Source organism: Scyliorhinus canicula, chromosome 14 (genome assembly GCF_902713615.1).
Source record: "Scyliorhinus canicula chromosome 14, sScyCan1.1, whole genome shotgun sequence".
NCBI lineage: Eukaryota > Metazoa > Chordata > Chondrichthyes > Carcharhiniformes > Scyliorhinidae > Scyliorhinus > Scyliorhinus canicula.
Genome location: NC_052159.1, coordinates 155,962,344 through 155,986,236, shown reverse-complemented (window position 1 = coordinate 155,986,236; position 23,893 = coordinate 155,962,344). Strand labels below are relative to the sequence as shown.

Here is a 23,893-nt window from a genome sequence, read left to right as displayed (position 1 = left end):
CACACTCCACTCTCTCTCTCACACACACATGCACTCCACCCACACTCTCTCTCACACACACACTCCACTCTCATACACACACACACTCCTCTCTTACGTGGACACACATACTCCACTCTCTCACACACACATGCACTCCACCCACTCACTCTCGCACACACGCACTCCACTCGCTCTCGCACACACACACTCCGCTCTCGCACACACACACTCCGCTCTCGCACACACACACTCCGCTCTCGCACACACACCCACTCCTCTCTTGCGTGGACACACACGCACTCCACTCACTCTCGCACACACACACACTCCACTCACTCTCGCACACACACACTCCACTCACTCTCGCACACACACACTCCGCTCTCGCACACACACACTCCGCTCTCGCACACACACACTCCGCTCTCGCACACACACACTCCGCTCTCGCACACACACACTCCGCTCTCGCACACACACTCCGCTCTCGCACACACACACTCCGCTCTCGCACACACACACTCCGCTCTCGCACACACACACTCCGCTCTCGCACACACACACTCCGCTCTCGCACACACACACTCCGCTCTCGCACACACACACTCCGCTCTCGCACACACACACTTACCACTCTCAATCACACTTACAACTCTCACACACACTCCACTCTCTCTCACACACTCCACTCTCTCTCTCACACACTCCACTCTCTCTCTCACACACTCCACTCTCTCTCTCACACACTCCACTCTCTCTCTCACACACTCCACTCTCTCTCTCACACACTCCACTCTCTCTCTCACACACTCCACTCTCTCTCTCACACACTCCACTCTCACCCACACACACTCCACTCTCTCTCACACACTCCACTCTCTCACACACACACTCCACTCTCTCTCACACACTCCACTCTCTCTCACACACTCCACTCTCACACACACACTCCACTCGCTCTCACACACTCCACTCTCTCTCACACACTCCACTCTCTCTCACACACTCCACTCTCTCTCACACACTCCACTCCCTCTCACACACTCCACTCTCTCTCACACACTCCACTCTCTCTCTCACACACTCCACTCTCTCTCACACACTCCACTCTCTCTCACACACTCCACTCTCTCTCACACACTCCACTCTCTCTCACACACTCCACTCCCTCTCACACACTCCACTCTCTCTCACACACTCCACTCTCTCTCTCACACACTCCACTCTCTCTCTCACACACTCCACTCTCTCTCTCACACACTCCACTCTCTCACTCACACACTCCACTCTCTCACACACACACTCCACTCTCTCTCACACACACTCCACTCTCTCACACACACACTCCACTCTCTCACACACACACTCCACTCTCTCACACACACACTCCACTCTCTCACACACACACTCCACTCTCTCTCACACACACACTCCACTCTCTCTCACACACACACTCCACTCTCTCTCACACACACACTCCACTCTCTCTCACACACACACTCCCCGTGTCTGCGTGGGTTTCCTCCGGGTGCTCCGGTTTCCTCCCACAGTCCAAAGATGTGCAGGTTAGGGGGATTGGCCGTGATAAATTGCCCTTAGTGTCCAAAATTGCCCTTAGTGTTGGGTGGGGTTACTGGGTTATGGGGATAGGGTGGAGGTGTTGACCTTGAGTAGGGTGCTCTTTCCAAGAGCCGGTGCAGACTCGATGGGCCGAATGGCCTCCTTCTGCACTGTAAATTCTATGAGAATATACTCTTACACAACACAAGCACTCTCACACAGACACATATATATATATATATATACACACACAATCAGTTATGTAATCCTGCACAGTTTTAAGAAACTGCTATTCGCACCTGATTACAAGTCTGCTCTGTTATTTAATACTACACGCTCTGAAGAGTTTTTGATTTCCTTTTTTTATTTAAAATCAAAATTCCAATTAAGAGGCAATTTAGCGTGGCCAATCCACCTAGCCTGCACATCTTTGGGTTGTGGGGGCGAGACCCACGTAGACACGGGGAGAATGTGCAAACGCCACACGGACAGTGACCCGGGGCCGGGATCGAACCTGGGACCTCGGCTCCGCGAGACAGCAGTGCTAACCACTGCGCCGCCGTGCCCCCTCCTCCCCCACACTTTTTTTGTGATTTCCTGACATACATTTTATGCTAAATTTCACCCATTTGCCTACTTTCCCTAACCTGCCCCGACAAGCAACCAGATTAATGTAATCTTACATCAATCCAGTGCAGCAGAAATGAGCAGATGGATCCTTCAGGTCCCCCCCCCCCTCTCCTCCAGACGAAGCTGTGTAGTGCTTAGCATGCACAATAGCTGGACTGAACCAATACAGTCACTGTGCTATCAGCAAATTGCTGCTAACAGCTTCGCATGATGCTGTTAAGGGAATACCCAGCCTGAATACATACACTGGCCAGTCTAGGTCTCTAACCTCAAGTCAGGATGGATTGGGGGGGGGGGGGGGAAGCATTTAATCTTGGCATTTGAAACCATGTAAAAATCAGATGGCTTCAATTCAATAACACCCTGCAAATAAAATTCAATGTGGGTTTTCTGGGTATAAGTGAATGTGCTGACACCCAGGTGAAACTCCAATGTCTAGCAAAATGTTACCAGGCACTTGTTTACTGGGTGATTTCAGCAGAGACCACCTCGCTACATACAGAGCAGATGGTGCAATTAACTCAGTAAGCCTTTTATTCCAAGGAAATTTTCTTCATAATTAACTGACACTTTGACATTTTTCTAATAAAATTCATTACTTAAAAAAGCAAACAGTTTGTGCAGTGTAAATCTGGCCAAGGGACTGTGGAATAGGCATCTTATTCTTTAAAGAGCAGTCTAGATAGAAGTCAGCAGCGTTCATTTTGAGCAATCAAAACTTGGACGAGGACAAAACTGTCCATTCTGTAGCCTGAAGTCTGCATATGTTAAATGCAGAAAAGCACAAAAACCTTTTTTATACATGCTTCAGCATTAAACAGCCGAACTGTCCCAATGTATATTTTCATTTTGCTGCAGAAACATTGCACAAACCTCTCGGTGGATTTCTGTATTTATAGTACATTGGCAACAAGTTGGACTGGCCACCTTTTCCCCAGTTGACCCGAGTTGGTCAAACGGAGAATGTTTTGGAAGGGAAAGCAATCAGGACCAGAAATGGAGCTGTAAGAGAGAGCCTGCCAGCAAAAAAAAAAAACCTCTGGCTGGCTGTGACACTGCTACGCTAAGGTCTTCAGAACCAATTTGCGGCGGCTTGGCTCACAGGTACGGGGCCTGCTGCGGCGTCTGAGCCAGGCATATCAAAGGAGAGAAGCCGGCCGAGGTTTCAGCTCTTGATCGCAATCCAGTACCCCTGCTGAAAGTGTGTGTGTTTAACATTTGAATGAGAGGTGGATCAAGCTCATCTGTGGTGCCCAGCGTGGTAGGCGAACGTGCAGAAGCACTCTGACCGCAAGGAAATACATTAAAGAAAAGGGGGGCTTGGGATGTTCAGGAAGGGGTTCTCAAATCATTCTAACAGAAGGTAGCAATTGTGCTGCCCTATAAATGTAACTTCTGGAAATTTATAATGAAGGGGTGCAGCAAGGAATCATTCCCTTGGTTGTTGGTTGCCTTTGGATCACCATGGGGAGCACGGTAGCATGGTGGTTAGCATAAGTGCTCCACAGCTCCAGGGTCCCAGGTTCGATTCCCGGCTGGGTCACTGTCTGTGTGGAGTCTGCACGTCCTCCCCCTGTGTGCGTGGGTTTCCTCCGGGTGCTCCGGTTTCCTCCCACAGTCCAAAGATGTGCGGGTTAGGTGGATTGGCCCGTAGTGTCCTAAAAAGTAAGGTTAGGGGGGGGGGCGGTTGTTGGGTTACGGGTATAGGGTGGATACGTGGGTTTGAGCAGGGTGATCATTGCTCGGCACAACATTGAGGGCCGAAGGGCCTGTTCTGTGCTGTACTGTTCTAAAAAAAAACTTTAAAACATCTTCTGGTTAGAAACCGACAAAGGCAGGCAGCAGGGTGGTGCAGTGGTTAGCATTGCTGCCCACGGCGCCGAGGTCCCAGGTTCGATCCTGGCCCCGGGTCATTGTCCGAGTGGAGTTTGCACATTCTCCCCGTGTTTGCGTGGGTTACGCCTCCCACAACCCAAATGTGTGCAAGGTAGGTGGATTGGCCACACTAAACTGCCCCTTAATTTGGAAAAAAATTAATTGGGTACTCTATTAAAAACGACGAAGGCGCGTTTTGCAACCAAAGCGTTCCAGACACTCATCAAGGTGAGAGACGCTGTAACAATTCACAATGAGCTTGGCAGAAGGGTTCTGGGATCAGCCCATCGTCAACTAGTCAGTGACATGAAATGGATATGATGTGGAGATGCCGGCGTTGGACTGGGGTGAGCACAATAAGAAGTCTTACAACACCAGGTTAAAGTCCAACAGGTTTGATTCAAACACGAGCTTTCGGAGCGCAGCTGAGGAAGGAGCAGTGCTCCGAAAGCTCGTGTTTGAAACAAACCTGTTGGACTTTAACCTGGTGTTGTAAGAATTCTTAATGAAATGGATAGAAATACTTGCAATACAACAGTGCCTTTATCAATCTCGGAATGTTCAAAAGCTCTGGACAGCCAATTCAGTATTTGTGAAGAGCAGCCACCGCTTGTGAGAGAGGAAATGTGGAACTCCAATCTGGGCACAGGAAGATCCCAATCAGCAATGAGACAGTGACCACTTAGCTATTTTCCTGATGCTGTTGGGAGCTGATTAGTTGTCAAATAGCGACCACAGAGACCTCCTGCGCGCGTCTTCAAACACACCAACGGAATCGGTTACACCTCGCGAGGGCAGGTGGGCCAGTTCTTGGTTTACCATCGCACCAAAAGGACGGGCCCCCGGCGGTTGAGCACTCCCTCAGCACTGCACTGGAGTGCCAGCCGAGAGTTTGGGCTGAAGATTTGTAATGCATAATTAATATCTAGCGTGTGTGTAAAGTCAAGACGCTCCGCAGTCTCAAAATGTAACAGTGAACAGAGAGGAGGATTTGTCAGCCTAACAGGCAGCAAAAGGCTTATTTTCTTCATCTTCATTTAAGGGATATGGGTGTCGCTGGCTGGGTCAGCCTGCATTACCCATCCCTATTTGGTGGTGGCGAGCTGCCTTCTTGACCCGCTGCAGTCCCTGAGTGTAGGTGCATTCACTGTGCTGTTAGGGAGGGAGTGCCAGGATTTTAACCCAGTGACAGTGAAGGTAGGGCGATTTATTTCCAAGTCAGGGTGGTGAGTGACTTGGAGGGGAACCTCCAGGTGATGGGGTTCCCCTTTAATCTGGCTGCCTTTGTCCTTCTACAAGGTGGAGGTCGTGGATTTGGAAGGTGCTGCCCAAGGATCCTGCAGGCTTACGGTCCTGTCATGATAATCGTAGGGCCGCTGGGTAAAGTTATGGAATCGTGGGATTGCGAGGATGGTTCCAGCACAGAAGACCATTCAGCCCGCAATGTCGATGCTTGTTCTCTGCAAGAGCAGGTCAGCCCCTTGGTCTTGCAGTTTTTCTCTCTTTCCAAAGTCTTGATTGAATCTGCCACCGCCACACGCTCAGGCAGCGTCTTCCTGATCACAGAATCATAGAATTTACATCGCAGAAAGAGGTCATTCGGCCCATCGGGTCTGCACCGGCTCTTGGAAAGAGAACCCTACTCAAACCCACGCCTCCACCCCATCCCCGTAACCATGTAACGCCACCTAATATTTTTGGACACTAAGGTGCAATTTATCATGGCCAATCCACCTAACCTGTACATCTTTGGACTGTGGGAGGAAACCAGAGCACCCAGAGGAAACCCACGCAGACACGGGGAGAGCATGCAGACTCCGCACAGACAGTGAACCAAGCCGGGAATCGAACCTGGGACCCAGGAGCTGTGAAGTAACTGTGCTAACCACTGTGCTTCCCTTACCATTCACTGTGTAGACAAGCTTTTCCTCGTGTCACAGTTGGTTCTTTTGGCAATCATCTTAAATTAGTGCTTTATGGTTCCCAACACTTCCAACAATTTTGAAACCAGTCCTTTTAAAAAGTGACCAGAGAGATTGATGCTTTGTATAGGAAGACAAGATGATCATTAGACACAGAAATGAGCAACAGAGATGGACAGCTCAGAGTTACTGGACGACATTCTGTTTCCCAACGCCGATTTCGTAATCGGTGATTGGGCAGAGAATCCATTTTCACGCCTGAATTGGGGGGCGTGCCAGTTTTGTGCAGATTTTGCATGCTCCGCCCCCTCCGAAATGGCGTCATCACATCGCGGACCGCGCTCCACCGGGATGGCTGCATGACGTCACCTGAAGGCTCTCCCTGATGCTCCACCCCCGATGGGCCGCGTGCACGACGGCGTGCGGGTGTGTGGTCCCAGCCACGCGGGAACCCGACATGGCGGCTGCGGACTATGTCCAGCACCGCCACAGTCGGGTGGGAGCCGTGCTGCTGCCCGGGGGGGGGGGGGGGGGGGGGGGGGCTTCCACGAGAGCTGGGGGGGACTGGTGGGAGGTGGCCAGGGGGGAGTCCAGGCAGACGCTATCTAGCAGGTCGGGTCCATGCGTGGCCGGCGTCAAGTTGTACGATGCGGCCGCCGCAGGTCGCCGTCGTGCGCATGAGCAGCCACGGACCCGACAATTCTCCGGCCGTTTATTTCGTGGAGGCCGGGCGTTTTACGTGGCGCGACGGCTAGCCCGTCACCGGCCGCAACATCGGTGAGGGGGCGGTGCCGAAGCTTTCCACTTAAAAGCCACGGATCTTCCAGACGTGGCCTTCGAATCGGAGAATCTGGCCCAATCTCTCCCTCAGAGCCGAGGAATACAAGAGGTCGCGTTTCTCATACATTCTCAGCCGGGGCAAAGAGCTGCCGTTCTCCCTCCTTCTCATCATTCAGAAGCGATAACAACCCTGAGGTTGGTGGCTGAAGCTGATTGGAGGACCAGAGCGACTAGTCATGTTTCCGGGCAATGGATCTTTCGGAGGGTGAGAGCATATATGGCCGGCAGAGGCGGTCAGGAATGGGAATGCACAATTGATCGCTGCAAGCACATTAAGAACAGCCATGAAAGGAGATGCTGTAGTTCCCACAATGTGGTACACAGCAGTAGAATGAAGAAGCAGCACTGGAACAGCAGCACGGCAGTCATCCCCTCCAGCCTGTCAATTAGATCATGGCTTATGTGTACCTCAACTCCACTCTATTTACCCATCTGGACTCCAGATCACTTAATACCCTTACCTATTCATTGACTTAACATCCAAAGATTTTCCCGGGGGGTGGAAAGGATTCCAGATTTCCACTCCCCCATTGTGTAGGGACATCCTTCTCTCTCTCTCTCTCTCTCCTCCTCCTCCTTCCTCCCCCCGCACCACCTCCACCACCATCGGCAATAGTTTCTCTATGTCGACCCTAATAAGTCCTTTAATCATCTTAAACACCTAATTTATAATCACCCCTTGATCTTCCGTACCCGAGGGAATACAAGCCTAGTCTGTGCAATATTAAACAATTGTTAAATGTTGTTACAGGTCCTGTTCACAATCTTGCACAGTACCACGTCACAACTTTCCAAGTGGGTCTGATAAACTGGGAATAATATTAAAGAATGTTATGGACCAAACATAAATTGAGTCATTTCCTCCCATTCTATTGTCAAAAGGAGTGGCAAGATTATGATAAAAAATTTTAAAACATCCTGATTCAATCAGCGTACATAACTGTGACCAGTGTATATGTGCAACAACACCTCAGAAGTGTGTGGGCACCTCTCTGTGGGGGTCACCAGTAAACCCCCATCTCTAAACTGGGCGGGTGGCTAAGATTCTCAGCATCTCTCACACACACACACACAAAGCAACAATTGACCACATTCACCATTCACCTCAGCGCCAATATTTAACACAGGCAAAAGCGAAAATGGGGTAAACTCTTCAATACAAATCACCACAATTTACATTTAAATGCATTTGAACTATAAAGAATGAAAGAAAGAAAACAAGGGTGACATGTTGGCGCAGTGGTTAGCACTGCTGCCTCCCGGCGCCGAGGTCCCAGTGTCGATCCCGGCTCTGGGTCACTGTCCGTGTGGGGTTTGCACATTCTCCCCGTGTCTGCGTAGGTTTCACCCCCACAACCCAAAGATGTGTAGGGTCGGTGGATTGGCCACGCTAAATTGCCCCTTAATTGGAAAAAATGAATTGGGTATTCAAAAATTTATATTAAAAAGAAAGAAAATGATCGATCCAATTAGTCCCTCTCCTGCTCTTCCCCCACAGCAAATTACTCCTTTCCAAGTATTTATCCAGTTCCCTTAAAGCCGCTGCTGAATCTGCTTCCTCCGCCCTTTCAGCTTTGTGTGTGCGTCTGTGTGCTTGTGTGTGTGAGCGTGCATGTGTGCGCTTGTGTGTGTGTGTGCGCTTGTGTGTGTGCGAGATGTTCAGAATCTCAGCCACCCGCCCAGTTCCAGATCACAGCAACTCACTCTGGTAAAAAAAGAATCTCATCTCCCTCTTGAAATTACCTTAAATGTGTATCCTCCAGTTACCGAGCCTCCTGTCGGTGGAAACAGTTTCTCCTTATTCACTCTATCAGAACCTGGCATAATTTTCAACATAGAATCATTGAATCCCTACAGTGCAGAAGGAGGCCATTCGGCCCATCAAGTCTGCACCGACCCTTTGAAAGATGACCGTACCTAGGCCCAGTCCCCTAACCCATTCCTGCAACCCCACCCTAAAGGGCAATTGATCGTGGCCAATCCACCTAACCTGCACATCTTTTGGCTGAGGGAGGAAACCGGAGCACCCGGAGCACGCGGACACGGGAAGAATGTATAAACTCCACACAGACAGTCACCTGAGGTCGGAACATTAGAAATATGGAATAGAAACCTAGAATTCCTACAGTGCAGAAGGAGGCCATTCGACCCATCGAGTGTGCACCGACCCTCTGAAAGAGCACCTTCCCTCGGCCCCACTCCACGTAACCCTACCTAACCTGCACATCTTTGGAAACGAAGGGGTAATTTAGCATGGCTAATCCACCTAACCGGCAGGAAACCCACAGAGACACAGGGAGAAAGTGCAAAGCCCACACAAATATTCTGGTAAATCTGCTCTGCATCCTCAACTACGTTCCCTTCTGTGAATCAACTTGAAGATCCTTAAAGAGATATAAACAAAATATTAAGAAAACCATTTTAATATCACACAGGCGACAGGGTAACCCTGACAAAACCCTTTCCTGTTTTTTTGTAATATAAGGATTACCATCAAAGGGAAGAGCAAATATTAATGGTGGTGAAACTTCTACGCTTTAATATTGTTCCTCTGCTTTCTTTTAAAGCAAAACACACATTTTTGTGTTATCCATAAAACACATCTCATTAGTCTGGGTAAGCAGACTAGTTGCTTTGAAAAACCATTTTCAAAAAGGTTGGTTTTTTTATTGCTGACACCAACATAAATTTTAGTGTAACACAGCATGCATTCACCACTCCAAAAACTGAAAGGAAATTTCAGCTGCCAAGTAGGGAAAATATCAAAGCACTGTGGCTAGCTACATACTGGGGACCCTCTGTGCTATTTAACTGTGCCCTCCTCAAGGTCACTTTGAAGCAAGGGGCAAAGTGTACACAGCAACCGTAGCAGCAATTACACAGAAGTTACGGTGCGGACACAGGCCACTCAGTCTAACTGGTCCATGCTGGCATTTAACACTCCACACAAGCCTTCTGCCACCCTGCTTCATCTCACCCTGACATGTACCAATGCTATTCACATTAACAGTGACTGAACAATCTCGCTATTCTCTGGTAAGGTAGGTCCACCAGAATTGGTAAATAAAAATCACCTCAGGTCAGAGGGCTCGATTCAGCCAAATGGGAACAAGGTCCCCTAGCGAGCGCATTTAGCCGCGTGTTTACCGGCGCCCGCAGCATCGAGAAAAACACGGCTATTCAACGTGACTCGCGTTGTATAAGGGGCCTCAGCAGAGAATGGATTTTGCACACGAAGGAGCTCCGCTTGCTGAAACTCCCCAGCGTGGCAAGAGGTCTCCAAGGACCCCAAACCACCCCCCTCCCAAACACACAAGGTCCCTCCCAACACCCATGCAGGGCAACACTGGCGCGCCTGCAGAAAATGCCAGCTTGGCAGGGCCAACCTAGCGCCCTAGCAGTGCCCATGCCAGCTGACAGGGCTACCTGGGCACCTTGGCAGTGCCCGACTGGCACCCACCCTTCCCAAAGGGCATGCAGCTGGGAGCCTCAGTTCCCCGGCGAGCCTCCGTTCCCCGGGGAGACCCCCCACGAGTACCCGTTGCGTCTGGACGCCGTCTGGACCAGTGCTGAACGGCGCTCGCCCGAGGTCCCCGAGGTGAAGGGGATAAATCCTAAAGCCTCAGGCACTCAGGAATTTACATTGCAAAGCTGTGAGAGATTGCGTTGGATCTCTCGAGGCGTTGCAAGCCGGGTAGATCCTGGGAGCGGGGTCTCCTGGCCTCTATCAGCCACGGCGAGATTCTTTTCCAGTGCATAGACACATTTACAGCACAGTAGGAGGCCATTCAGCCCATCGGCTTCATGTCAGCTTTTCATGAAGCAATCCAGTCAGTCCTTCTCCCCCATCCTATCCCTGCAGCCTTGCAAGTGCCCTTCCAACGTCATTTTGAAATCACTGACTGTCTCCGTTTCCACCAGCCTCATATATAATGAGTTGCAGCTCATTACCACTTACCACACCACATGAGGACAGCACGGTAGCACAGTGGTTAGCAACGCTTCACAGCGCCAGGGAACCAGGTTCGACTCTCGGCTTGGGTCACTGTCTACACGTTCTCCCCCTGTCTGCGAGGGTTTCCTCAGAGGGCTCCGATTCCACCCACAGGCCAAAGATACGGGTTAGGTGAATTGGCCATGCTAAATTGCCCCGTAGTGTCCAAAGGTTAGGTGGGGTTACTGGGTTACGGGAATAGGGTGGAGGTGTCGGCTTAAGTAGGGTGCTCTTTCAAGGGTGGGTGTAGACTCGATGGGCCGAATGGCGTTCTTCTGCACTGTAAATTCTATTCTATTCTATTAACTGCATAAATAATGTTCATATCGTATTTTCCTGAGCAGCAAAGGAGCTTTTCTGTACCTGCAGCCGAGTGTTCATTTCCAAGAAATAGAAGTTCTTCTTAGAATCCACAAGGAATTCAACCGTGCCAGCAGAGGAATAGCTGACGGCTTTGGCCAATGTCACAGCTTGTTCTCCCATAGCCCGCCGAGTCTCTGGGTCCAGGAAGATGCTGCAATGAAAAAGACAGTAAATTTATCAGCACGCAGCCAACACCTTTTAGTATCAACGGAGGTGGCAGTGGCACAGTGGTCGCCTCTGAAGGCTGTGGGTTCTAGGTCCACTCCAGGGACTTGAGCACGTAATCTAAATTGACACTCGAATTCCTCATGCTGAGGGGGGTTGGCACTGTCCGAGGTGCTGTCTTCCAGGTGAGGCAATAAACCATCTGCCACTCCAGGTGGGCTTAGAGGACCTGATGGCACAATCTCAAAGAACAGCAGGGGAGTTGGGGCCAATATTTATCACTCAACCCACATCACTAGGACACCTTTCTTTATTTACGCTGCTGTGTGTGGGAGCTTGCTGTGTGCAAATTGGCAGCCGCATTTCTAGCATTAAAACAACTTTTTGAAATGTGTTTTGGGACAGTTCTGAGGCTGTGAGAGACGCCGCAAAAGTGCAAGTTTTTTCTATCATTCAACGACAATCACTAAAAATTAACTGCATGAATATAAATAAATGTGTCTTCAATATGTAAAAGTCCCACAGCATTCCCCGATGGGACTGAGTCATAGAAGTGTCAAAAAAGATCCTAAGGAAGCATTTAAAAAAAGACTGCCTCTGAGTGTTCACTCTGCCGGCCTGACAACCAATGTTGGATGGACAGAAATTTCCTCAAGTTAAAATCCGATAAGGCCAAAGCTGCTGTCTTTGGTCCTCGGAAAATAGCTTTGTTCCCGAGCCCTGGACTCCATCTGTCTCTCTGGTTACTTTCTGAGGCTTAACCACACTGTTCACAAACTATTTGACACTGTGCCTAACTTCCCAGCATATGTTCCCTCCATCACCCGGACCACCCACTTCAATCTCTGTAATAATGACCGTCTCTGGCAATTCCTCAGTTCATCAGTAACTGGAAACCTCATCCATTGTGGGCGGCACGGTAGCACAGTGGTTGGCACTGTTCATTCACAGCTCCAGGGACCCGGGTTCGATTCCCAACTTGGGCCGCTGTCTGTGCGGAGTCTGCACGTTCTCCCTGTGGCAGCGTGGGTTTCCGCCGGGTACCCCGGTTTCCTCCCATAATTCCTGAAAGACGTGCTTGTTAGGTGAATTGGACATTTTTAATTCTCCTTCCGCGTACCCGAACAGGCGCCAGAATGTGGCGACTAGGGGATTTTCACAGTAACTTCATTCCAGTGTTGTTTTTTTGTTGTTTTTTTAAAATTTTAAAAAAAAATTTAGATTACCCAATTATTTTTTCCAATTAAGGGGCAATTTAGCGTGGCCAATCCACCTACTCTGCACATTTTTTTTGGGTTGTGGGGGCGAAACCCACGCAGACACGGGGAGAATGTGCAAACTCCACACAGTGACCCAGAGCCGGGATCGAACCTGGGACCTCAGCGCCGTGAGGCGGTTGTGCTAACCACTAGGCCACCGTGCTGCCCTATTCATTCCAGTGTTAATGTAAGCCTACTAGTGACAATAATAAATGTTATGACTTTGTTAACTCCAGGTTTGACGCTACCAATGCATTCCTGGCCGGTCTCGGCTGCCCACATCCTAACTCACACCCTGTCTCCTTCACCCTTCGCCCCTAGGTTGACGGACCTATGTTGACTACCAATCCGGCAACACGCCCATTTGAAAATGTTCATCCTGGTTTGCAAACCTCAATCCACCCCGCACCATACCTTTGCCCCTCCCTAACTCTATTCCCATCTCCTCTCCAGACCCATAATCCTCTGAGTTTTCTGCTCTCCTCGAATTCTGGCCTTAACCTCCTCGGATCCAATATTGGCATCATGAATTTATTTTACTAGTGATGTTACTAAAGAATAGAAACTAATAAATAAGACAGGAATAGGGGAAGATGCTGGTGTAGTGGTAAGTCACTGGGACAAGAAATCCAGGAGTCCAGGCTTGGGACACATGGGTTCAAAGCAACTGAAGGAGTTTCAATTCAATTAATAAATATGGAATATAAAACTAATTTCAGTAATGACCATGAAACTATCATCCATGGTTTGTAAAAAAAAAAACCTATCTGGTTCACTGATGCCCTTTTTGGGTGGAAAGGGCGGCATGGTAGCACAGTGGTTAGCACTGTTGCTTCATAGCTCCAGGGACCCGGTTCACTTCCCGGCTTGGGTCACTGTCTGTGCGGAGTCTGCACATCCTCCCCGTGTCTGTGTGGGTTTCCTCCAGGTGCTCCGGTTTCCTCCCACAGTCCAAAGATGTGCAGGTTAAGTGGATTGGCCATGATAAATTGCCCTTAGTGTCCAAAAGGGTTGGGTGGGGTTACTGAGTTGCGGGGATGGGGTGGAGGTGTGGGCTTGGGTGGCGTGCTCTTTCCAGTGGCCAGTGCAGACTCGATAGGCCGAATGGCCTCTTTCTGCACTGTAAATTCTATGATGGTAATATGCCAGCTGTACCCAGTCTGGCCTACATGTGACTCCAGACCCACACAACGATAGGGTTGACTCTTAACTGCCCTTCTAAAATGGCCAAGCAAGGCACTCAGTCCAAGAGCAATTAGGGATGGGCAGCAAATTCTGGCCCAGTCAGCGGCGCCCACATCCCAAGATCGAATAAATAATTTTTTTAAATGAACACTATGTTAAAGGCCTTACCTTGGTGCCTCTTCAACCACCTTCTGGTTTCTCCTCTGAATGGAGCACTCTCTCTCATTCAGCCAGAGCGCATTGCCATGTTTGTCCCCTAATATCTGGGGGGGCAAAAAATGTTGCAATTGAAAGGCATTTATTTATATGCAATGATGCTTGATATAATCACCTGGTTAAAACTACATTTAAGATATCAATCCAAAACAGTATTATCCATCATTGTACCCGAACAGGCGCCGGCCAGAGTGTTGTGACTAGGGGATTTTCACAGTAACTTCATTGTGTAAGCCTACTTGTGACACTAATAAAAATTGTTGTTGTTATAATATCTGGTCTTTCCCCGTCTTTTTTTCCAAGGAAATTTTATTCACCCATGCTTTCAGTTAACAGTTCCCAAATTTGCCTCTTTCCGAACACAATCTTTCTTCAAAGTTTCAAACCCCACGAACACAGGTATGATGTCTACCGTAACAAGAGGCTCCAATGTCCTCAGGTGCTTCTTTATCATGTGTGGGCTTCATAGTTAGTGGATGCGGACTGTTTAACTATAGGAGCATCACAGCTGAGCATCCCCAGCATTAACACATGCACCTCTCCAGCAGAGATTACAAGTCGATGAACAGAAATGAAACATATCTGATTTTCCCCAATCTGATCCAAGGTGTCAAAGCCAACTGTAGTGTCCGATTGATATCTTAGCCAAAATCAATGGATTCAGCCTCGTGCTGGATTAAAGTTGGGGTCTTCCCAGTCTATTTTTAAAAATTATTTCACATGATGTGGGCACAGCTGGAAACACCAGCAATTGCTGCCCATCCCTAACTGCCCTTGACAAGGTGCCTTCTTAAATCGCTACAGTTGATGTGGGGTAGGTACATCCACAGTGCTGTTAGGGAGGGAGTTCCAGGATGATGATCGAATGATGAAGGAACATTGATTAGCGTTCCAAGTCAGGATGGTGTGTAGCTTGTGAGGAGAACTTGCAGGTGATGGTTTTCCCATGCACCAGCTTACCTTGTCCTTCTAGGTGGTGGAGGTCACAGGTTTGGAAGGTGGTATCGAAGCAGCCTTGGCAAGCTACTGCAATGCATTTTGTAGCTGGTACACACAGCTGCTACTGTGCATCGCTGGAGGCATGGAATATTTAAGGTGATGGATGGGATGCCAGTCAAGCAGGCTGTCCCCAATGGTATTGGGGTTCTATATTGTTCATGTTAATCACCAAAACATCAGGACAGTATCTGTGCTCTTCAACGAGGGAAATATTAGCATTAGGATGGGCAGCACGGATGCACAGTGGTTAGCACTGCTGCCTGATGGCACCGAGGATCCGGGTTCGAATCCCGGCTCCGGGTCACTGTCCGTGTGGAGTTTGCGCATTCTCCCTGTGTCCGCGTGGGTTTCGCCCCCACAACCCAAAGATGTGCAGGGCAGGTGGACAAATTGGCCCTTATCCCGTTAGTTCTTCGCTACATTTGAAACCACATCCCCAGGTGAAAAAGCAATGATTGAGCCTAAATTGCCCCTTAATTGGGAAAAAATGAATCGGGCACTTGAAAATTAAATATTAGCATTAGGAAATTGACCAAAGCTGGTAATGGGGTTTAAAGATTATGAAGGAGATAGATAGGGTAGACATGGAGAATAATAATAATTATACAAGGTGTTTCCTATCATGAGGAAGACCAAAACTAGGGGCCATATGTACAAAATGGTCACTAATAAATCCAAGAGAGATTTCAGGAGAAATGTCTTCACACTTAACAGTGGTGAAGGCGATTAGAAAAGGTACATTTAAGAGGAGGCTGGATAAATACATAAGGCAAAAAGGAACAGAAGGATACATCAAAAGGATGTGATGAAGGGACGGCACAGTGGCGCAGTGGTTAGCACTGCTGCCTCACAGCGCCGAGGACCCGGGTTCGATCTGGGCCCTGGGTCACTGCCCGTGTGGAGTTTGCACATTCTCCCCGTGTCTGCGTGGGTTTCGCCCCCACAACCCAAAGATGTGCAGGGTAGGTGGACAAATTGGCCCTTAATTGGGGAAGAAAATATTTTTAAAACAATTTTTAAAAAGATCCTTCCTTCCAGAGACTCTTATCCCGTTAGTTCTTCGCTACATTTGAAAGCACATCCCCAGGTGAAAAAGCAATGATTGAGCCATCCAGTTCCCCGCATAAACCTCAGTTTTAATTACAAGCCTTTCTTGACAAAGAGAATCCTGAATTCATTAACCTGAATTTCGATGTGGCGAGGATTATCAATAAACTTCTCGATCAACAGCCGGTCATCACCGAAACTCGAAGTTGCTTCTTGTGAAGAAAACCTAAACCCTTCCCTAAAGGAGTGTGAACAGACAAATGTTTGAGAGAATGGTCTATTTAACTTTAGCATCATACTTTACATGTCACTGAAGGTGGATGAGGAATTTCATTAATAAAATTGCAACAGAGCTTTTTTCAGTTATATGCAGCAATCAGGATGTTCAACGTCCTCCTCTTAAAGAAGTGGCTGAATACAAGATTCTAATCACTCCATCACTGGCGGCCATAACTTCAGCTGCCTGGGGACTAAACTCCAGAACTAACTTCTACCGCTCTCCCCTCCTTTAAGATGCTCCTTAAAACCTACCTCTTTGACAAAGCGCATGGTCACCTCTCCTAACATCTTATGTAGCGGAGTGTCACATTTTGCCTGATAAACGTTCATGTGAAGTCTCTTGGGGACATGTTACTATGTTAAAGGTGCTATTTAAATACAAGTTGTTATTGCTGTGGCGAAATAATTGAGCTAATAAGTATAAATTCATTAATGTGCTGACCAACAGAGTGGTAAATTAATTGGCTCAACGGTTAAACGTGATGCAGTGGTGAGGACTGAGGTACGATCCCGGCCCTGGGTTATTATCCGTGTGGAGTTTGCACATTCTCCCCATGTCTGCGTGGGTCTCACCCCCACAACCTAATTGGATTGGCCACGCTAAATTGCCCCTTAATTGGGAAAAAAAAATAATTGGGTACTCTAAAAAAAATTTTGTTTTAATAAAACTAGTTAAAGGTGGTTCTGACAGGTGTGAAGGTTTCTTTTTATTCCTGCAACATTCTTCCTTTTTCTCCTGAAGTTGTCAAGTAACGTTGATGCACAGTCACCAAGCACCATCTAGTGATTCAACCGAAGAGCCAATCAATTGTTAGCCACTTTACTGAATAAGTTTCATAGATGGAGCTTGTACCCTCCTGAGTATAGAAAAGGGAACATCAAATTGAGGTATTTAAGGCGATCGTAGGAAGTTTGTCAGGTCGACTGGGGGAGAGATAGTCCAGAACAAGAGGGCATAAGTTTAAAATTAGAGTTGGGCTGTTCAGGGGTAATGTCAAGAATCATAGAATTCCTAAAGTGTTTACGGAGGCCAATTGGCCCATCAAATCTGTACTGACCCTCTGAAAGAGCACCGACCTAGGGTCCACTCCCCGCCCTATGGCTGTAACCCCAACTAATCTGCACTTCCCTGGACACCAAGGAGCAATTTAGCACAGCCAGTCCACCAAACCTATACAGTTATGGACTGCGGGAGGAAACCGGAGGAAACCCATGCAGGCACAGGGAGAACGTGCAAACTCCGCACAGACAGTCACCCAAGGTCCCTGGAGCTGCGAGGCAGCAGTGCTAACGACTGTGCCGCCCCTACAAAGAAGCATTCATTCACACAAAAGGTGCTGGAAATCCAGAATCCTTGCCCCCAAAAGCTTGTTGAAAATTTTCAAAACTGTGATTAATCGATTATTGTTGGGCAGAGGTTTTATGGTTTACAGATTCTAGATGGAAATTAAGGTACAGTTCGGGCAAATTGGCCTTATTCTGTTCCTATTCCCGACCGATTCCCGGCTTGGGTCACTAACTGTGAGGAGTCTGCATGTTCTCCTTGTGTCTGCGTGGGTTTCCTCCGGGTGCTTCGGTTTCCACCCACGGTCCAAAGATGTGCAGGTTAGGTGGATGATTAGGTGGATTTGCCATGCTAATTTGCCCTTAGTATCCAAAAAAGTTAAGTGCGTTTACTGGTATAGGGTGAAGGCGTGGGCTGGAGTAGGGTACTCTTTCCAAGGGTCGGTGCAGACTCGATGGGCCGAATGGCCTCCTTCTGAACTGTAAATTCTATGATTCTATTGCTGGCGCACAGATTGGGGCCATGAGACTTGTTTTCGATTGTCTGGCAAAACAGCACAGACAGGGCCTCAGTCCCCACTGCAAACTTTGATGGTGCAAAGTGCGATCTCAACTGTTCAAAGATTAGCTTGGCTCAGGGGTGGGACCCACACCTTTTTATCAGGCAACAAAATGTTGTATTTATACAGCACTGTAAACATAACACCATGTCCCAAAGCACTTAGCAGATGCATTAAAAAGCAAAACTTGACACCGGAGAGCTGTGCTGTACTTTTCTTTGTTCTTTGCTCTTTGAGACACACAAGGAGATCTTTCAGCAGATGGTCAAAAGCTTGATCAGAGATAGGTTTATCAGGAGCAGCTTAAAAGGAAGAGAGAGAGACGGGGAGGTTTAGGGAGGGAACTCCAGAGTTAGGACCCAGGCAGCTCAAGGCATGACCACCAATGGTTACGTGATTCAAATCGGGGGTCCTCAAAGGTCAGAATTAAAGGAGTGCCGATATCTCCGACACTTGTGAACCTGGTGGAGGTGACAGAGATAGGGAGGGGGCCAGAAATTTGAGAGCAGGAATGTGGCCCAGCATATTGGTGAGTGAGCACAGGGAGGAATGATGGGTGAATGGCAATTGGTGCAAGTAAGGATATGGCATCATCGCAAGTTATGGGGGAGGCGGGGAGCAGAATTGCGGGAAGAGACATTAAAATAGTCAAGTCCGGAGGGAACAAAGGCAGGATGAGGGTTTCAGCAACAGATGAAATGAGGCAGGAGGGCAGAGATAGAAATAGGGAACGGGTTGTGGTCAGGTCCCACTCCAGAAAGCAACCACGTGAACTAGTGCCGGCTAAAGGGGTGTTGCATTTAACTGTTCAGGTCATTGTTCAAGATCTGGAGCGGGATTCCCCGGACCACCGACCGCCTGTTTCACGGCGGCGCGCCATTCACTGGCTACCATTCCCTGACTGCTTGTCAATAGGATTTCCCATTGATGCCCCCCCACGCCACCTGGAAAACGCGCGCGCGCGGGGGGGGGGGGGGGCACTGCCAGCGCGGAAAAAGAATCCCAACGGCCAGAGAATTCCGACCCTGATTTGCTAATTGGCTACTCCCCTTGCCGTCGAAGCGACGGTGATTACGTTTCATTTTTTCCAATTAAGGGGCAATTCTTTCGCGTGGCCAATCCACCTACCCTGCACATCTTTTGGGCTGTGTGTGTGTGGGGGGGGGGGCAAACACAGGGACACATGGACAGGGACCCAGAGCCGGGATTGAATCTAGGGACCTCGGCGCCATGAGGCAGCAATGCTAACCACTGAGCCACCGTGCTGCCCCCTTTTGTTCTTTTTTCCTTAAAGCAGGGTGCATGGTTTCAGGGATGCTGGATTCATATCCACTGGTCCAAACGCAGCACAGTTAGCAGCAACGAACAAGTGAGACCGAAATATTGGAACTATTGCTGGGTCTGCAAAAAGGGCAGCAACCAAAATATTGTGCATTAGGAATTGTAGACTTAAAGGAAACTAAGAAAAAAAAACAAATGCAAGTACAAGAATAGTTGGGAAATCAATCTTAGGAAGCATTGAAAGGTGGTTGCTAAGGCTACAATCAACATTTATTCCGGTCAAATCAAAACAGAATAAAATGAATCAGAGGTTATGCAGGAATGTAAAATGCTGCATCAAGGATGGCCAGAGAAAAAAAAACATACAAGGGATCCAGCCTGCAAAAGGCATTCGGCAGCAAAAAGGAGGATAATTTAACGATGATGTATTCTGCTTCCCTTGAACTGAACCCCAGTAAGGTTCTAAATTGCTACTCTACTCTGCAATAGTTAAGACATTTATGTTCACCAATCCTCTGCCCCTTGTTTACACTAATTCCTTATAAACAAATCACGGGGGCGGCATGTGGCACAGTGGTTAGCACTGGGACTGCAGCGTTGAGGACTCGGGTTCAAACCCCGGCTCTGGGTCACTGTCCGTGTGGAGTTTGCACATTCTCCCAGTGTCTGCGTGGGTTTCGCCCCCACAACCCAAAGACGTGCAGGTTAGGTGGATTGGCCACACTAAATTGCCCCTTAATTGGAAAAAAGAATAATTGGGTTTTCTGAAATTTAAAGAAAAAATAAATAAAAAAACATATCGCTTCGTCGGCAAGGGGAGCAGCCAATTCGCAAACCAGGGCCGGAATTCTCTGGCCGTTGGGATTCTCTTTCCGCGCTGGCATGAGCAGTGGTTCGCTTGTCCGCACCGGCCCCGACACAACATGGCGCAGGGTTACAGGAGCCGCGTGGAGGAAAGGAGGCCCCTAGCCACAGAGGCCGGCCCGCCGATTGGTGGGCTCCGATCGCGGGCCAGGCCACATCGGGGGGGCCAGGCCACATCGGGGGGGCCAGGCCACATCGGGGGGGCCAGGCCACATCGGGGGGGCCAGGCCACATCGGAGGGCCAGGCCACATCGGGGGGGCCAGGCCACATCGGGGGGGCCAGGCCACATCGGAGGGCCAGGCCACATCGGGGGGGCCAGGCCACATCCCCCCCCCCCCCCCCCCCCCCCCCAGGCCGCCCCTGGATCCTTCCACACCGAGTTCCCGCCGGCTGAGCAGGTATGGACAGCGCTGGCGGGACACGGCTTTGTTACGACAGCCACTCGGCCCAACCCGGGCCGAGAATCGGCGGGGGGGGGGGGGGGGGGGGGCGCATAGAGTGGCCCCCGACCTGCACCACGCCAACCACGCCACGCTCTACGGAGAATCGCGTGCCGGTGTCGGGGCGGCTCGGCCCGATTTGCGCCGGTCCCGGGGATTCTCCGGCCTGGTCCCGGGGATTCTCCGGCCTGGCCCCGGGCTGAGAGAATCCCTCCCTGTATCTTCGAAAAATGAGGCGCACAGGAAGCACGGTTTCTCCCAGCAAGTTGAATTGCAGTTTGCAAAGTTATAAAATTGTCTAATACATTTGCATTACAGTAAGGACAAGCCAAATTTCTTGATCCAATTGGTCTCCTGGCCTGGTTCAATCATCCATCGGGGTCAAAGAAACAGTCGTTGTTCCCATATTGGTTCTGGATTTTATTTGCTTTTCTCAAGGGTATCCACACTGGTGAGGAAGTTGTGACGGTTGTGGGGAGGAGCGGGGTGAAAGAGAGTAGAAGTGTTTAGTCACGGTCCAACAAGCACCATGAATGTGGGGTCAGTTAGATGGAGTCCTGGAGCATTTAGAACAGGAAAAGGCCATTCAGCCGCCTCGAGCCTGTTCCACAGTTCATTGAGGTCATGGCTGATCTGTAAACCAGTGGATCTCAAACTTCATTGGTTGAAGGACTCATAGATTATCATACAATTTACAGTGCCATTCGGCCCATCGAGTCTGCACCAGCCCTTGGAAATAGCACCCTCTTTAAGTCCACGCCTCCCTGTAACCCAGTAACCCCTCCTAACCTTTTGAACACTAAGGGGCAATTTAGCATGGCCAATCCACCTAACCTGCACATCTTTGAACTGTGGGTGGAAACCGGAGCACCCGGGGGAAACCCACACAGACACAGGGAGAACGTGCAGAATCCACACAGATAGTGACCCAATCCACACAGATAGTGACCCATAGCTCCTGGGACCCTGGAGCTATGAGGTAGCAGTGTTAACCACTGTGCTACCATGCCGCCCGACTCCTTTTCAAATGTATTAGTAAGCACAGACCCACCCCCCCCCCCCCATCTAAATTATAACTATACTTATGTGAAGAGTGATCTAATTATGATTTTTCTCTGGTTTTAAAGAGAATCGTAAAGGAAGAATGAGATCCAGAGAGGAGGAACATAAAATCTGGAATTAAAACCTAGGGCGAAATTCTCCAACCCCCTGCAGGATCAGAGAATCGCCCGGGTCCGGCGAAAATCCCGCCCCCGCCGTGGCCGGAATTCTCCGCCATCCGGGAATTGGCGGGCGCGGGAATTGCACCGCGCCGATCGACGAGCCCCCTGCGGCGATTCTCCGGCCCGCGATGGGCCGAAGTCCCGCCACCGAGAGGCCTCTCCCGCCGCCGTGGTTTAAACCACCTCTGGTGGCGGCGGGATTGGCGGCGCGAGCGGGCCCCCGGGGCGTGCCCCCACGATCGGGGCCCACCAATCGGCGGGCGGGCCGGTGCCGGGGGGCACTCTTCTTCTTCCACCGCCTCCACCATGGCGGAGGCAGAGGAGAACCCCCCTACCACGCATGCGCCGGTGGTGACGTCAGCGGTAGCTGACGCACCGGCGCATGCGCAAACCGGCGATGGCCTTTCGGCCAGGCCCGACGCCGGCCGGCGGGCGTCAAAGGCCGTTGGTGCCGGTTTTGGCGCCGGTCGGCGTGGCGCCAACCACTCCGGCGCGGGCCTAGCCCCCAAAGGTGGGGAGAACTCGCCCAGCCGGGTGGGGAGAATTCCGCCCCTAGTCTCAGTAAGGGTAGCAATGAAACAATCATCGGTTGTCGTAAACAAACATCTGGTTCATAATGTCCTCCAGGGAAAGAAATTTGGCAACCCGACCTGGTCTGGCCTACATGATCCACAGCAATGTGGTTGACTTTTAACTTAACCCATCCTCTGGGCAGCACGGTGGCGCAGTGGTTAGCACTGCTGCCTTGCGGCACTGAGGATCCGGGTTCGATCCAAGCCCCGGGTCACCGCCTGTCTGGAGTTAGCAGATTATCCCCGTGTCTGCGTGGGTCTCACCCCCGCAACCCAAAAAAAAAAAATGTGCAGGATCAGTGGATTGTCCACGCTAAATTGCCCCTTAATTGGAAAAAAATAATTGTGTTGACAATATTTTTTTAAAAAACTTAACTGTGCTCTGAAATGGCCTAACAAGCCACTCAGTTCAAGGACAAATGCTAGCCGTGCCAGTAATGACATCAACCCGTGACAGAATCAAAATCAAAGGTGTTTGAGAAGGAAACTTGGGCCCCTCGGTAGTTGAAGGTGCGGACAATGCACAAGCAGCCAATATTGGAGGATTATCCATTGAAATCAGTAGCGAACCAAAATGTGCGGTGTTTAAAATTCAACGTAATCTAGTCACTTTCCTATAGTGGTCACATATACCCCAATGTTTTCGTTAAATATAGAAGCAATTCAGAAACTTAGTTCCTAATATTACATCTTGTGCCAAGTTTGCACAATATGATTTGCATTAAAGTAGCTTCAGTATTGTATAATACCAATTCACCCACAGCTAAAATAGCCGACTCAGTGTGGGATTATACATGAGAAATAAATATTACCGTACCACAGGTACCAGCAGCCAGTGAAATCTTTCCCCAGCAAAAAAGTCAACAATATCAGAACAGGAAAAAAAATTTTTTATTGCATCATTTTGGTTTCAATTATGGTACTTAATTGTCGACGCCCAAAATCGATGACCTTGAGAGCAAAATAAAGAGAAAGTATTCAGGAATATTTACCCAGTATTTTGTCCAAGGGCATGTCAAGTATCAAAAATAAACTTATTTTCTCTATGTTGCCAGGACAAGCTGATGAGGCTGGGGCTTTATAAACGGAGGCGTTGGGCGGAATTTTTAAAAAAATGGCAAAGTGTCAGGTTCTGAGTGAAAAGCAGTGTGTTGCTCCCCCGAAACACAAGTTTTCCGGCCAGATCTTTTAACACTTTGTCAAAATCAATTGGGCGGCGCAGACTGCTCCATCCCTCGGGCAGGGCGGGACCTGATAGAGCAGGCAGAAGCCCAGCCACACAGAGAGCAGGGGCGTGGCCGATCTGCGAGAAAAATGAACTCCTTCCCATCCCCACGATGGCACATGGAGGA

The 23,893-nt window shown here is 49.4% G+C and overlaps 1 protein-coding gene across 5 annotated transcripts in view; it reads right to left on the bottom strand.

Moving 5' to 3' along the window:
• pcca (propionyl-CoA carboxylase subunit alpha) overlaps positions 1-23,893 on the bottom strand; it is a 399,162-nt gene that overhangs the window by 226,736 nt on the left and 148,533 nt on the right. For all 5 annotated transcript variants that reach the window (XM_038817962.1, XM_038817964.1, XM_038817963.1 and 2 more), the window contains 3 exons: positions 16,173-16,275; positions 13,944-14,038; positions 11,167-11,317 (listed from right to left, as the gene is read on the bottom strand). In XM_038817962.1, the coding sequence (XP_038673890.1) occupies positions 11,167-11,317; positions 13,944-14,038; positions 16,173-16,275 (349 nt within the window). The remainder of the gene's footprint in view (positions 1-11,166; positions 11,318-13,943; positions 14,039-16,172; positions 16,276-23,893) is intronic.